This window comes from Patagioenas fasciata, chromosome 1 (genome assembly GCF_037038585.1).
Source record: "Patagioenas fasciata isolate bPatFas1 chromosome 1, bPatFas1.hap1, whole genome shotgun sequence".
Taxonomy (NCBI): domain Eukaryota; kingdom Metazoa; phylum Chordata; class Aves; order Columbiformes; family Columbidae; genus Patagioenas; species Patagioenas fasciata.
The window spans coordinates 105,964,579-105,981,218 of NC_092520.1; the positions used below are offsets into that span (position 1 = coordinate 105,964,579).

At 45.5% G+C, this 16,640-nt stretch overlaps 1 protein-coding gene across 2 annotated transcripts in view; it reads left to right on the forward strand.

Annotated features, from left to right (window-relative positions):
- The window catches only part of PCYT1B (phosphate cytidylyltransferase 1B, choline), a 51,004-nt gene that overhangs the window by 10,111 nt on the left and 24,253 nt on the right, over window positions 1-16,640 (forward strand). Inside the window, exon 1 of one of the 2 annotated variants that reach the window (XM_065862825.2) lies at window positions 2,290-2,564. The exons of the other annotated variant lie outside the window; for it this stretch is intronic. Within the exon in view, the coding sequence (XP_065718897.1) occupies window positions 2,448-2,564 (117 nt within the window). The 5' untranslated portion in view covers window positions 2,290-2,447. Of the gene's footprint in view, window positions 1-2,289; window positions 2,565-16,640 lie in introns of those variants that run through there. 2 annotated transcript variants of the gene reach the window in all.

Below are 16,640 nucleotides of genomic sequence, written 5' to 3' on the forward strand. Positions count from 1 at the left end.
CATGACATTTTTTAATCCTGATGTTCAAAAAGATGGGGAAAAAAATTACAAAGTATTTTGCAAAGGTGGAAATGAAATAAGCAGAAAGTTTTCCACTCCCTCTTTGAAATGCTGGCACAACTTAGGTGTTAAGCCCACTGCAAGAGAGATATCGTTCTTTAATGCTACATGTATATGGAAAAACTTATCTCTAGAAAAGAAATCAAAATGCAGCTGGAGTCAATAGCAAACTTGCAGCATGAAAGCAAAGATGAAACTCACCCTTTCATGCTCAAAATAAATAAAAGGCAAGGGAATTCACATTTCCAGGGTATGGGCAGTCACCCAGCTGCAGGAAGGCCCATTTCCCTTTCACCTCTATTCTCACCCATCCACCTGGTCTTGGATACATCTGTACCTCATGCCACTCCTTCAGCACACCGGCACCTGTCTCTGAGTAGCTGGTAGATGTGGTTGGGTTTATGAAAGGGCCGCCTGCCTCCTCTGGCTGCTCAACTCCTAAGGCCGCTCAGCCGTGCTGTCCAAACATTCCTCTAGCAGCTCAACACTCCCACAAATATTTTTCCTAAGAAAACAAGCTACAAATTTCAGACAGAGTGCTGCATTAATCATGGTTTAATCATTTCCCTTGAGTATGCTTTCCTTAATGTGTGAGTAGTCCTCACAGAATAACTGATAAAGGGACTTAGTTGTGAGAAAAAGAGTCAGCTGTGAGGTTTAGTTAGTTTGGCTACCTGTTTGCCTGTTCAGTCACCTGTTTTGGCATGTATTTTCCTTTTTTCTTGACTGCTGTCTCATTCTTGTTTGTTGGTTTTTTTTTGTTTGTTTGGGTTTTTTTGGTTTTTTTTTGTTTTTTTTTTTCTAACACCCTGTTTTCTTTCTGCTTTCTCATCTCCTTACCCTCTCCCTTTCACATAGCTCATATATTTTTTTTGTATTGCACTCTACCTCCCTTACAGATGTGCAAAAATATAAGACATTTGAAATCAAGCTCTCAAGTCCTAGGGAATGACCCTGAAACACAATTCTCTTGTAACTCCTCATGGCTTTGGACAGCCTTAAATGTTTGTGTCCATTGATGAAGTCTGATTTTTAAAAACAATGCTCACAGTGCCTACCACAGCTAAGTACTACAGGAATCCATTTTAACTGATCTATCAAGGTTAAAAGTAGCCAATGGAGTCTCTCTGCTCTAAAAAGCATTGGCTTTATATTCTCTTGATTGTATTCCCATGCTCTTTAAGTGTAAGAAGACCAGGTATTTCACTTCAGCAGCGCAGAAGCCACGGCTGCGTGTGGTGAAGCAGCCGCACAGCACAACTGAAGGTGTAATTGTGACTCCTGGGCAGGCATCAGCCAGGTTCCTTCCTAAGGACCTGGGAACTCTCTCATGCATTTGGTTGTGTCAGAAACGCTTTGGTGCCTTTAGACGGAGCTGGTACCGTAACAACTACATCCTTTAGTCCATCTCTTGGCAGAAAAGAATGACATTTTTACAGAAACTGTTACAATTCCTTTCACAAAAGAGCAACTTTATGTCTTCAGTGCCACAGATTTGCAAAAGCGTTGCCTGGAAACTCAACCCAAGCCGAAGTGAATATGTGCTTCTGAAAGAAACACACCTCTGTTCCCTGAATTCTTTCGACGTCACTAACTGAAAACCACATAACACACGCAACGCGTGGGGGGCACGGGGCGCCCCGCGGCGCAGCAGGGGGCGGTGCGGCGCGGGCGGGAGCTGTCCGTTCAGCACCGCGCCCGCCCGCGCCGCCGCCGCTCATCGCTCCCGCCGTCAGTTTTGAACGAGTCAAACCTCCCCGCAGGTTACCGTAAGGGTGTTGCCGAGGCCGACCAGGGCCGACGGGACCACGGGAGGTGTACGCTGAAGCGGCTCCTGGCCTGGCCAGATAACGCCAGTGCGGCTCTCAGAGAGTCTCTGCCTCCCACGCCCCCACCCCGTTCCGGTACATCCCCGTGCGCGGCACTAAGCCGGGCCTGCCCGCGCTCAGGAGGGCACACCCCGCCCCGCCCCGGCGCGGGGACCACACGGTTGGGGGTGCCTTTAGCGGGCACCCCGAGGGAGGTGCCCGGCGGCGGGAGAGCTGCCCGGCGGCGGGATCCGCAGCTCGGCTGGATGTGCCGCTACCGCGGGGGCCGGCACCGCCCGCGGAACCGCCGGGGCCCGCGGTGGCGCGGCGGAGCTGCAGCCAACCAGGAGCCCGCATGTAAATGAGCGCGGCGTCCCTAGCGCGGAGGGAGCGGTGGCGCGGCGGCCGCCCGGTTGCCATGGCGACGCACGGCGGCAGTGCCCCCGGGCGGCTCCCGGGGAGACCCCCCGCGGGGCGGGCACACGCGTGACGGCGGAGCTCCGCGCCGGCGGACCCGGGCGGTGGCGGCGGCGGCAGCAGCAGCGGCAGCAGCAACGGCGGGCGAGGCTGCCGCCGGCCATGCCAGTGCTCGCGCCCGATGCTGAGTCAGAAACAGGTATCCCGAAATCCCCCTCTGAGGCGCGGCGCTCGGAGGCCATGGAGGAACTAGAGCACACCTGCCCCCAGCCTCGCCTGGTGAGTGGGGGCCGGCCCCGGGCCGGGGCTCGGCGCCACCTCGGCACTCCTGGATGAGCCTCCCTCCCGGGCGCTGCGGGACGAGTGCGGGGTGGGGAGCGAGGGAGGGAGAGGCCGGTTCCGTCCTACGGCGGGTCCCTTTGTGTGGCGGCGCGGCTCCGCGGGAAGCGGAGAAGCCAAGGCTGCCGTGGGGGTGGGCTGTTCCCGTCCGGGTCCCGTCCGGGCTGCCCTTCCTGTGCTTTGTCGTTTGGAGACTTCGGGGAGTATAGTGACAGCGAGGCAGGATTCATATTTCCCTCTTGGAAAGAAAAAAATAACCTCCCTAAGCTCCCGCGCAACCGAGGGTGCATTTGAATAATGATGGGGCAGAGGCTGCCGCGTTTGGGAAGGGCTCGCACCGAGCGGCCGGAGTACAAAGCTCCAGTTTCAGCTCAGGTGATGGGAGGCATGTGACTCGGTAAAGCCGTATTACAATTGAAAAAAAAAAAAGCTGCATATCTTTAATGATGAATGCAGAGGAGCAGCGCACGCTCAGAGGAGGCGGCAGCGGAGAGCGGTGCCCGGTCCCGGCCTCTCCCCGGGCCCGGGCCCCGGCCCCGGCTCACCGGCGCGTCCCGCCGCGCCGGCAGACGCCTCCACTTCCCAGAGCCGCCCGCGTCCCGCCGAGCCCTGCGGGCCGCCCCTCGGCCGGGTCTGGGGCACCCAGGAATGGGTAAGTCACACTTCTCTCAACTTTAGAGCACAGGGAGGAGTTTCCTATTCGACGGTGGGTGTGTGAGGAAGGCAGTCGTGGAGGGCTGTGTTTTTTGAGGGAATGGGAGCATCAGGAAGGTGACAGCAAAAATAAACTCCTTTGGTGGTCTTTTTAAAGGTGAGGGAAGGCTCCTTCAGATTGTGCAGGCAACTTTACAAGGCTGCTGCTCCCCTCCAGTTAAGGTTCTGAGAGCTGCCCTTGGTTGTTTTTTTTTTTCATGTGCTAATTTAAAATAATTGGAATGTTTCCTTGCTTTTTATTGAAACCTTTTATTATTCCTGTCAGGAATGAGCACTCCTTCCCCCGGCCTGGTTTGCACCGCTGGCAAGGTGGTAGAAAATAATAACAATACCTGTTTGCATACACAGAAATGCAGAGACAGCATCAAAGTGTGAAAGTACATGACTGATGCAACAATTAGTACTGGAAATCAGATCATTTAGCACTAGAATTCAGTCACAGTCCTAATTAAAACATATTTCAACATCAAACTTGAGTAATTAAATTCAACACTATAGTTGAGACATTGTTCTGGTATGACAAGAAATAGCAACAGTTGTTGGGGCTGACCTAAATTAACATTTTCTACTTATAATTAGAATCACTTTTGAAGAAGACTGTTAATTTGTTTGTGGAAGACTTTTTGAGCTGTTTTAAAAGGGAAAGTTAGCTCACGTGTTCTCACTGCATTGTGTTCGTACAGGCTGTCTGAGATTTCCCTGTCAAAAGCTCAGACATAACAACCCGTTTGAATATATTACTCGATGTAGTCTGACATTTTAAAAGATTTTAAAGAAAGAAGTGACAATATGATGCCAGTATTTACAGTATCACGCATTCCAGTGTAATTTCTGTGGAAATTAAGGTGACAGCTAGAGTACACGAATAAAACAAGAATTCATTATGATATTTTAGATCTTCCTGAGTACCAGTAAATTAATAATGGACAATGGAGACATTTTGAATAAAGATTTATGGAAAATGTGTTCTTATAAAGTGATATTTTGTCAGTCAGCAGATCTACGTTATCGTCATAAAATCATACCATTATTTAGGTTGGAAATTACCTTAAAGATCATCTAGTTCCAAGCTCCTGCCATAGGCAGGGACACCTTCCACTAGACCAGTTTGCTCAAAGCCCCATCCAGCCTGGCCTTGAATACTCCCAGGGACCGAGCATCCACAGCTTCTCTGGGCAGCCTGTTCCAATGCCTCACCATGCTCATGGTGAAGAATTTCTTCCTTATATCTAATTCACATCTACTCTCTTTCAGTTCAAAGCCATTACGCCTTGTCCTGTCACTACATACCCTTGTAAAAAGTCCCCTCCCTTCTTGTGGGACCCCATCAGGTACTGGAAGGTCACCCCAGAGCCTTCTGTTCTCCAGGCTGAACAACCCCAGCTCTCAGCCTGTCGTCATAGGAGAGGTGCTCCAGCTTTCTGATCATCTTTGTGGCCTCCTCCGGACTTGCTCCAACAAGTCCATGTCCTTCTTAAGCTGGGGACCCCAGAACTGAACACAGGCAGAAAAAAAAAAAAAAAAAATCCAGTTGAAGTATAATGTAACACACTGTGCTTAAGAGCATAAGGAGTAATGGAGGCAGGCAAAATCAAATCATGTCTTAAGGGACAAGAATTCAGAGCTGGTGTCCTGAAGAGTTAATCGCCCCTCAACAGGTGATCTAATAACATGGATTTTAAGTTCCTATCAGATCCTTTTTATGATCTTCAGTACTTTTTTTCTGATCCCGCTTCTTTGAAGGCAGCATGTACAGTGTTAGGCCAGTAACCTACGTTTTAGGCTGTGGAGTCTGCTAGTTTGGGAGGAAGTGTCATAGTAAGACTGAAGAAAACCCCTGTATCCTTCAAAGAGCAGGAGAAGAGGGGACACTGAAGGCAATTCCCAGGTAAGCTTCAGTGAAACCTGATGTTTTCCAGTGCCTAGGACTGTTGTGATATAAATTACCATTAATTTTTTCCAAAGACACTCTTTGGGTTTTCTTAACCAACTAGAGCATTAATGATCAGTCATGCTCCAGTCAATTCCCCTGGTCTGTCTCACACTTAATCTTTGCCTTCTTTATGTTCTCAACTTCAACGTATCTGAATGCCAGAAAAACATCTTTTAGATGACACACGTACTTCAGTCTCAATGCACAATGGAGAAACAAACCAATTACAGTTGTAGGCTTTATCCATAGTGGTGATTTTAGCAGTTCTGTAGTGAAGAAAAAAACACCACAAATAATGTTTCTCCAATCCGGATTCGTCTATTTTTACGCATATCTGTTTCTTATCTGGACTGAACTGCTGGGTTTGGCCACTTTCTGATTTACTGCTGTCCCATACTCTAGGGTGTACCACTGTACTGCTGCCCCTAGGATACCCATGGTTTGGTCATGGGGCACTTCATTGTTTGAAATGGGATAAACAGCGCTGTGGGTCATATCATACTGCACATTCGAGGTACAGTAGTTGACCCCAGGTAACTCTCAGCAAGCTGCAGAGCACTGCTGGGCTATGGAGCTCAGCCTGGCAACCCCAGCATTAGGGTTTGCCTGGGGGCGTCTGTACTACAAAGGTAAGTAAGCAGGCAAGTTCCTAGTTTAACTGGATGGGAGAGATAACACAGGAGGAAATAGCAAGGAGTAAGTACAAAGCCTTGTGAAGCAATTAGCATATTTTTTTGTAATTTATTTATGTCCCTTGGTTTCAAGAGTTTAAGTTTGATCCCACAAGATTGTGGTCCTGCATGTGGGCAGCTCCTTGAAGGATCAGTGTGCACCTTGAGAATTACCAGTCTTCACTCTGAAAGGAGCAAATGGGCAGTTCAACACACTTTGTTCAGGAAGACAATTCCAGATAGCATCTTTCATAAAAGGAAACTATGGCAATTTAAAAAGACACTGCTGCTGATAAAGAAAAACCAAATACACATCAAAACTTACTTTCAAAACCTACTGCTTGGTCTCACTTTTCCCTTGAACACATTGACTTCTTCTCTTCCTTGTATTTCACATGTCAGTCATCCAACACAGGCATCAGTGGGAACATCTGGGAAAGTACTGTTGGGACCTGGGTACCAATGTCTTGTTTTCAAAACTGGCTGAAACCCTTAGGCTTAGCTCAGCTGAGGGAATGCAGGGCAATGAAACGTATGCGTCCATTGCAGTTCCTATCTCGTTGTGCTTTGAGTCTAATGTGAGAGTGAGCCCAAAACAGGAATACAGTCTCTTCTGCAACACACAGGCAAAGTCAGGCACAGCTTAAAGATCCTGATAGGCAGAAGAGCACCTGAATTAGCCAAGGTGAACTAGAGGGAAGGAGAGAGAGCAGACAAGTAAGGTGGTTGTTTTGACCTGTGCTTGTGGGGACGTTGGTGGGTACAGGGCCAGGCAGGAATTAAGCAGCAGTTTTCATGAATTTACAGTAACGTGAGTCTTATGTTTGAGATGATGTAAAGAAGCAGATAGGTGCTTTTTGCTGCGTCTGCTCTGCCCTTGGCAATGCGATCCCAGGAATACTGTCCTGTTCCCAAGACTGCGGTTACGTGACATCTGTGCTACCAGTGGACGCCTGTTCTCAGGCAGCTCAAGCTGTGGCCAGATCCCATTTGCCTGTGCAGGAAGGAGCATCGGGACCCTGTGTGGAAAGTACCCAACTATTTTTTTCTGCTTAGCATCACCCTTGCAAGGACAGGCTGGCTGGAGGCTTAGGACCTATCCATATGGCAGATAAAACACATCCTGCCAAGGCACTGTAAGCATCAGGGCCATTTGAGGTTCACCCTGGCAATCCCAGTGCCAGCTCCCAAGCCCGGATTTACTTCTATTGCTTTTTCTTGAGATTCAGCAGCTACAGACTTTTACAGTTCAATAGGAATTAGGTATCAAATATCTTGGGGACACTGAATCTACAATACTTTGGAGAATGAGACTCAGGTACAACTGAAGATCACAGCTCTCATGTCATTTTAGGTATCAGCAGCTTTAACCATTTTGTTTATTTTATCCAGTTTTTAGAAGAAATGAGAGTACCTGAATTCATTTTTTCAAATTATTCAAATACATTTGGAAAAATCTGGGTTCTTTTGGGGGTTTTGTTGTTGTTGTGTTGGGGTTTTTTGTGTGGGGGTTGTTTTTTGGTTTTTGTTTGTTTTTATTTTATTGAAGGATAGAGGAGAACATTTCAGTGCTTTCACTCACTGGAGCAGTATAAACGTTTAAGGGGGCACTAGACTCCTTCAGACAATTTCACTATTGCTGCTATTAAACAATGTGATCTTAAGCACAACATTTGAAATAATTGCAAGAAGAGTTTGCATGCTTTGGATTCCTTTATTTTCATCCCTGGATGCCGTACTCCCTTCGTACTTGTGAGCAGTGTTTTGAGAGGTCTGCAACCTCTAGAATTATTTCAGATTTTTTTATTCCATGAACTTCCATAGACCTTCATCTTTATCTTTCCTGTATCACTGAAAAGTATACGCAATTTTAATCAGAGGTGCTAATGATGAATTTAGGGCATTTTATTGTGGTTAAAAAGTGTCCCATGCATCTGTTTCTCACTCACATGATGTTATGACTTAGGGGATCTGCCATCTGTTTGCTTCAAAGTGGAACTAAGCATAAATATACATGTAAACAGCTTTACATTTGAGGAACCAAAAAATTTCATTTGACTCAATATCTTTTTGATCCTTTACAGGTTTGGTTTCTGTTCTGGATTAATTTTACTTTCCATAAATGTTGGCTATGACATAAAAGGACAAACCCATACAAACATGCCAAATGTATTTGGCACTTGGGGATATGTAGCAATCTTTGCTAAACTAAAAATTGGCCATAGACACCAAAAATCTGCTGTGATTTCCCATTACTACATAAAGGACATATAGTTGGTATACGTTCTGAAATGCCACAGTCTCTGCAAAAACATGTTGCAATACTTATTCATCAGATATACAGAACTACAGATATTTTTTGCAGGCTTCACAAATGACACGTAAGTCCAGGGAGCAAACATTAAATTCCACGTGTTGTATTCCTTGCTTGCAAATGCATATATGCAATGCTATTTTAGAAGCAGCTTTTATTAGAATATTACCAATTTCTTAAGCTGTGCTGTTGTCTTTACTATGTAGGTTTGTGCCATGTGTTTAAAAAAGGAGTGAAAAAACATTGTAAATAGATACTCTCTGCCCCCTCCTCAAAAACATATACAACATTATAACGTAACACGTATAAAACGTAAAAAGAAACCTAACACATGCATGGATGTGGTGCAGAAGAAATGCAGAATTAGGAGCCAAATACTAGCTAGATGGGCAAGAAGTGCGTGTTGTGCATAACCACGTATCCAGGATTGTGCACAGATACTCAGTGCAGCCGAACTGCCTGTCACAATATAGCCTTATACCTTTGTTACGACATAATCTGCTTTCCTTTCCTACACACATGGAGACAGATGGCATAAGGTGAAGAGCTCTTGTGAAAGGCACTGGATGAATGAGGGATGTGGTGGAGAAGCCCAGAGCACTCCCCCTGGGAAAATAGTCCCTCCCAGGGAGCTTCTGGCTGCCAGCTGGGGAGCTGCAGCCAACACGGGCCTCCTCCGCAGAAGGAAAAACTGGGGTTTCTTTTGCCTCAACATAGTTCTGTTTTGAGTAACAATTTATACAAAGTGCTGTCCTACGTCTGACAGGAAATAATTGACAGATGTTAAGTATTTCTACGTAGAGGTCGAATACTGGGCCAAATTCACCCAGTATCTTAGGTATAACTCAGTTGCTTTCAGTAGATTAACCCTTGCCTATGTTAAAGCTGAAGTTGGGTCTCTTTAGGCATACATCAGGCGTGTATGCTAATGTACAAGTAAAAAGAAATTAGTATTAATTGTAAAAAAAAAAAGAAGAAAAGAGAAGAAGAAAAGAGAAGAGAAGGAGAGGAGGAGAGGAGAGGAGAGGAGAGGAGAGGAGAGGAGAGGAGAGGAGAGGAGAGGAGAGGAGAGGAGAGGAGAGGAGAGGAGAGGAGAGGAGAGGAGAGGAGAGGAGAGGAGAGGAGAGGAGAGGAGAGGAGAGAGGAGAGGAGAGGAGAGGAGAGGAGAGGAGAGGAGAGGAGAGGAGAGGAGAGGAGAGGAGAGGAGAGGAGAGGAGAGGAGAGGAGAGGAGAGGAGAGGAGAGGAGAGGAGAGGAGAGGAGAGGAGAGGAGAGGAGAGGAGAGGAGAGGAGAGGAGAGGAGAGGAGAGGAGAGGAGAGGAGAGGAGAGGAGAGGAGAGGAGAGGAGAGGAGAGGAGAGGGAAAGGGGAAAGAACTGACATTTTGTCCAGTTTCTGAACTGATCAGTAAAACTCTGAGTGGCACTGGAGCGGTGGTGACATGTTTGGTCTGCTGACCATGGCCAACCCTCAGCATTACTTGTGGGCCACCAAGCACCTGCCACTCAGCTTTTAATTGCCAGTGCACCATGGTTCTGCAGCCCTGTTACAACGTCCCGGTTTTGTGATGGCATCTGCTGCTGCCACCTGGTCACCAGTTCCCTGCTGAAGGAGCCGCATACTTTATTTTGAAGTACTGCATATCCGTCCTCAGTGCTGGGACCTCTGACAGCTTGGCTAAGCCTCTAGCCATCAGGAGAGGAGGACACTGAGGCTGCGTGCTGCCTTAGGTTGGTTTTGGTTTGTTCTTTCCATGAGCCCTTTCTGGGTCACCTGTAGGTGCTGCTCCTTCCAGCCATGCCAGGAGAGCGGGCTCAGGCAGGGAAGCTGCCCAGGGTCACGTTTCTTTACCAGCTGATGTTCATGGAGGTGGAGGTGCTTCCTCAGTGATTCTTCCACTTGAGCTCTGCTTGACTTGGGACCCATTCTACCTCTAGGATGTATCTTATTTTCTAAATAACGTGTTCCAGTTCAGTCAAAAGTTATGGCTGTCACATAGGAATCTTGTAGTGAAATTCTTTGGCCCATTGCAAATATTAGACCAGATTATATAACAGTTGTTCTACATTCACAACCTATGAATCTGTACATATGGACATCATTGTCCTTCTTGAGAATGCCATGGAAGCTGCTTTTCTTCTGTTATTAATACATCTTCAGTTTGTAATTGCACCTTGCAGTTAATCCTCACTGACTTAATACTAATGACAAGTGAAGTATGTTTGAAGATAAAGCCCAGAAAGAGCAACTGAGAATAAGAAAATTTGGAATGGTTGCAAACAGGTTTTTTTTTAAGTTATTATTATTATAAGGTTAGTTTACCCTATTTTTAGTTTACATCCACCTCACTGAGTCAGCAGAACTGTGAAAGGACAGGCTAGATTTATTTTAGAATAACAGAATCATTTTGATTGGAAGAGACCTTCGGGATCATCGAGTCCAACCATAACCTAACTCTGGCACTAAACCATGTCCCTAAGAACGTCATCTAAATGCCTTTTAGACACCTGCAAGCATGGTGACTCCATCACTTCCCTGGGCAGCCTGTTCCAATGCCTGACAATCCTTTCCATGAAGAAATTTTTCCTCATATCCAATCTAAAGCTTCCCTGGCACAACTCGAGACCATTTCCTCTTGTCCTGTCACTTGCTATTTGGTAGAAGAGACCAACCCCCTCCATGCTACAGCCTCCTGTCAGGTAGTTGCAGAGAGCAATAAAGTCTCCCCTCAGCCTCCTTTTCTCCAGGCTGAACAGCCCCAGTTCCCTCAGCCGCTCCTCATCAGACTTGTGCTCCAGATCCTTTTGATATTTTTGTATTTGATATATACATTAATGTTGGAACTGTTTGTAAAAAGTTTACCTGAGGGCACCCAGCAGTAACATTCAATTACAATTTAATTGCCCATCAATTTATCTGTTTGTGTCAAGGTTACTAAAGGTAATACATGAGACAAGATTATTTTCATTTTTCACAATGTTCACTCCTTCAACCTTTAAGAGAAGACCTTGATAGTCCTTCATACAGCCTTTCCACTTGTAAAGGGTATTCATACTTCAGAAACTCAGCATGTATTTTTAGTTACTTCTCAAGAGTTTTGATAGTGTTTTTCTCTTCAATGTTCCTTACAACTCATGTCAGTGTTTCCTGCTCTGTAATTATTGTTTGCCAACATCAGGAGCAGGTTCCCAAAATAATCTTTCTTCATATGAGTAGATCTTAGCCACGTGATTTGTTCCAGTGAAATCAGTTATCTGTTTTAAATACCGCCTCTGAGATAAAAGCAGATTACAGCATCAGACCTCCCACAGAATTTGCCTGCCAGCTTAATTGTTTTATAAGCACAGGCCCAGCCTGCTCTACCAGGTTTTGCTTGTGTAGCTGTGGTGGTTCAAGATCTGCACATTTCTTAGAAATTTGTTGATGGCAAAATCTTAGATGACAATACAACTGTTTGCTCTACCAAGAGAACAGTGGTTTTGTCTGCATCATGTTGTGAGGCAGGTAATGTAGCTATGCAAATAAAAAAATATAAAAAAAGAGTAACTCCTTCCATTAGCACATGTTACATGCAATTACCCTGCAGGCAGAGTTAAAATGGCATAGATGGGTCTCTTTTCCCCTTTTCCAAAATATTTCTGTCTTCCTTGCTGCTGTGTAAAATGCCCAAAACATAGCCAAACAGAAAAAAAACCCCAAACAAACAAGAACACAACTATTACAGACTGTAAACAAAAGAGAGGGTGGGGAGGTACTAGTGCTTTTGTCCTGTTATTTCAGTTCCTCTATAAATTACCAATTCCATTGGAAACACAAGCTATGAATGTTTGTCTGCTGACTAGCAGCCTAGCTAAATGGCTACGGTAGCTTAAGAGACTATGAAGAGTGATAATAAAAAGGCAGCAATGAGATACACCTGAAAATAAGCTGCTTTTAGCTGTCATATAGGGTTTTGTCATAAAGTATAATATCCCCTTATCACACTGTGCTCTTGTCTCTGGGCTACTGTCTCACTAAGTATAGTTGGGGGTTACAAAGACGTTACCGGATGCAAATGGAGCTGAAAGGCATTTGCTGGGAGCCCCCCCTCCTTTACCCACCTCCCATCTATTAATTTCCTGAAGCACATTGAGCACCATTTGATTATTTTGTAAATTTGTGATAATATAAATGTTTAAACTTGTCATTGAATGAGTTGCTTTGGATATGCTAGGGTTATTGGACATCATGTTTTCGCATTTTGAGGAAGTAAATTTAATTATAATTGAATGCGATGTCTTCATTCCCAGGAAATAGGACTTGCATTGCAGGAGTTTTTTAACATTTCTGAAATAAATGTCAGTAATGAGTCCTAATATTACAATGATTTCTCCATATAACATGTAACAGGCTTTCTCTAGACACCACATATTAATAATACAGTAATGATGTGGCATTTGGACTGCTTAAATGAAAGTAAGGTCTCCCTGCTGACACTGGCTATAAGGTGCTCATGTCATTGAAGATAACTGCAAAGTGTGGGCACCATGTAAATAATTTTCTGTCCCTATCTGTTAAAGCTCTGGAAATTGAAAAAGTTATCTGTTCAAACATTGTATAAACCACCTTGCAGTTAACAGGGAAGGGCAACAAAAATAACCAAAGTTGTGGACTAGCTTCCACACAAGGAACAAATGAATGAGGTAAAGCTCTTCAGCCTGGAAAAGGTGACTGAGAGGAGAAAAAACAGAGGACTATGAAATCACGGGACACAGTGAATCAGTGACTGCAGATTAATTTACTGAAGCTTCCAGTACAAGAATATCATATAGTACTAGGAGGAATCACACAGAATCACAGGATGTTAGCGATTGGAAGGAACCTCAAAAGATCATCTAGTCCAATCCCCCTGCCGGAGCAGGAACACCTAGATGAGGTTACACAGGAATGTGTCCAGGCGGGTTTTGAATGTCTCCAGAGAAGGAGACTCCACAACCCCCCTGGGCAGCCTGTTCCAGTGCTCTGTCATCCTCACTGAGAAGAGGTTTCTAATCATATTTAAGTGGAACCTCCTGTGTTCCAGTTTGTACCCATTGCTCCTTGTCCTATCATTGGTTGTCACCGAGAAGAGCCTGGCTCCATCCTCGTGACACTCACCCTTTATATATCTGTAAACATTAATGAAGTCACCCCTCAGTCTCCTCTTTTCCAAGCTAAAGAGACCCAGCTCCCTCAGCCTTTCCTCATAAGGGAGATGCTCCACTCCCTTAATCATCTTTGTTGCCCTGCGCTGGACTCTCTCCTGCAGTTCCCTGTCCTTCTTGAACTGAGGGGCCCAGAACTGGACACAATATTCCAGGTGTGGTCTCACCAGGGCAGAGTTGTCCTGCCCTCCTCTGGGGCCTCAGCAGTATGGGGCTCCTCAGGACAGCTTCTGGCAGAGCAGAGACAAAGAAGGCATTCGGCAACTCTGCCTTCTCTGTGTCTTCTGTCACCAGGGCACCCACCCCATTCATCAGTGGGCCTACATTGCCTCTGGTGTTAGTTTTATCTGCCATGTATTTGAAAAAGCTCTGTATGTTGTCCTTGACCCCTTTCAACAGGTTTAATTCTAAGGAGGCCTTAGCTTTCCTAGTTGCCTCCCTACACCCTCTGACAACAGCCTTATATTCTTCCCAAGTGGCCAGCCCCTCCTTCCATGATCTATAAACTCTCCTCTTCCACTTGAGCTTACCCAGCAGTTCCCTGTTTAACCACGCAGGTCTCCTGGCTCCCTTCCTTGACTTCCTATGTGTTGGGATGCTTGGTAAAAGCAGTGCCTGAACACTAACCAACTATCTTGGGCCCCTTTACCTTCAAGTACCCCTGCCCATGGGATTTCCCCCAGCATTTGCTTGAAAAGGCCAAAGTTGGCCCTATTGAAGTCCAAGGTTGTGATCCTGCTAGGTATTTTGTTCCTGACACACGAGATCCTGAACTCCACCATTTCATGGTTGCTGCAACCAAGGCAGCCCTCAACCTTTACTGCTTCAACCAGACTCTCCTTGTTAGTGAGGATGAGGTCCAGCAGTGCACCTCTCCTAGTTGGCTCCTCCACCCTTTGCATCAGAAAGTTATCGTCAAGGCACTGGAGGAACCTCCTGGACTGTGTCTGGCCAAGTAGTCCTTCCAGCAAACATCAGGGAAGTTAAAATCCCCAACAACAACCAGGGCCTGTGACTGTGAGGCTGCTCTCAGCTGTCTGTAGAAGGCCTCATCAACTTCCTCATCATGACCTGGTGGCCTGTAATAGACACCCACAAGAGTATCACCCCTGCCAGCCTGCCCCTTAATTCTCACCCACAGACTCCCAACTCGCTCCTCATCCATGCCTGGGCAGTACTCAATACATTGTAGCTGCTGTTTCACATAAAGAGCAACTCCACCACCACACCTGGCTGGCCTGTCTTTGCTGAGAAGGACATAACCATTCGTGACCACATTCCAGTCATGTGAGCTGTCCCACCATGTCTCTGTAACTGCCACGAGATCATAATCTTCTGCCCGAAGACAGGTTTCTAACTCCTACTTATTCCCCATGCTGCACGCATTGGTGTACAGGCATTTCAGGGAGCGAGCTGAGCACGCTGATTTCACCCTAGGGGTATGCGGGACCTCCCAGCCTTCATCAACTCTAGAGTGCTGCCCCACTGATGGAAGCCCAGCTACAACACCATCCCCCTTCGAGCCTAGTTTAAAGCTTACCAAATGAGCCCTGCTAATTCCTGTCCCAGCACCCTTTTGCCCCTGCGAGATAAACCTTTGCCACACATCACTGTCTGGACTGGTGTCTGGTAAAACCAGCCGTTGTCAAAGAATCTAAAGCGCTGCCTGTAGCACCAGTCTTGTAACCAATCATTTATAGACTGAATTCTTCTATTCCATCCCACATTGTCACCCAAAAATGGAAGGAAGGAAGAGAAAATAACCTGTGCCCCAGGCTCTTTCACCAACCATCCCAAGGCCTTGAAATCTTTCTTCATTTCCCTTGGACTATGAGATGCAGCTTCCTCCCCACCTGTCTGAAGATAAGTCATGTCCGGAAGAGGAGTCGTGTGCTGAACAAACAGAATGAGATAATCCATTACTGAACTCACACTTTGGCCATAGAGCATCCTGCTACAGGATGATGCAGATCTCAAGCGGCTTACCTTGGTCCAAAATATGAGGCTAATTTGACTTGCTTGACTAATCACAAAACGTAAATGCATAGAAAATAATGAAGGCAGAGATGAAGGGAAAAATCTGTCAGAGAAAGACAGAAGGACATTTGCAAAAAGTATTTGTCAAGCCATCTGATTATTGGCAAAAGTATAGCAAACTTCCAAAAGTACTTTAATGCATTAACTGAAAAGAAAAAGTGGCTATATAAATTACTTGCTCTCCTCTCCCAATTCTAGTTATTACTGACAAGAAACTGGAGCAACTGTAAGTGTATATAAACTGAGAGAGGTTTGATAAATCATTTATCTTTTTAATAATTTCTTGAAATATTTTATCTTATGCTATAGTATGCAAACCAAATGGTCTCAATTTATTTTATTTATGTTTTTGTTAAGCTCAGCAGCATTTTTTCTAGGCCAGATAAAATGAAATAATATTGGATACTCATTGGGAAGCTGTTGCTGTATTTCACTTGATCTGTCAGCACATGATATTTATGCATTTTTCCATGTGGCTTTGATAGAATATTCCTGATTTTAATCTATCTTTTTAATGTATTTTCATATCCAGTGGCTGAGACATCACAGAGTAACAGAAATATTGACAAGTCTGGTTCTAAGCCGTCAGCCATAAGCTAAGCTTTAATGCGAGTGTTTAAAAAAGCTGGACCAGTGGGAAGCTAATAGAGGTGATTCTCCATTGAGCAGAGACACAGAGAGAAGTCTTGGTGTTGCAAAGGTGTTTACCTAGATGAAAAGCACCGCTGTGTTTGCCTAGGGAGGAAAAAAAAGATAATCTTGCTGCAAACCAGGTCTGTTTTCTTCAAACAATCTCCAAGGAAACAGCCTCTGCCAAGCTTGGATCTGATTACCCATTGCAGGCCTCAGACCAAGCCATTATTGTTTTAACTTTTCTGCCTTCCTCTTTATCGCAGCGGGAACCAGACTGTATGGGCTGCTGCGTAACCTGACCTTGCTTGGAAATAAAAAGACAGGCTAGCCCACAGCGATCGCAAAGCTGTAAGCAAAAAGACAGTATTTAGAAAATAAAGGAAGGAGCTGGCATGGTATGATTATGTGTAATGCTCTATGCTGTGCGGCATGGGTGGTCTGATGAACAGTTCCTGTCCACGAAACCCGGACAGAAACTTGGACTTTGTCATAGTTCCTCCATTTTTAACCTTGTCTCTGCAGAGATGCTGTGA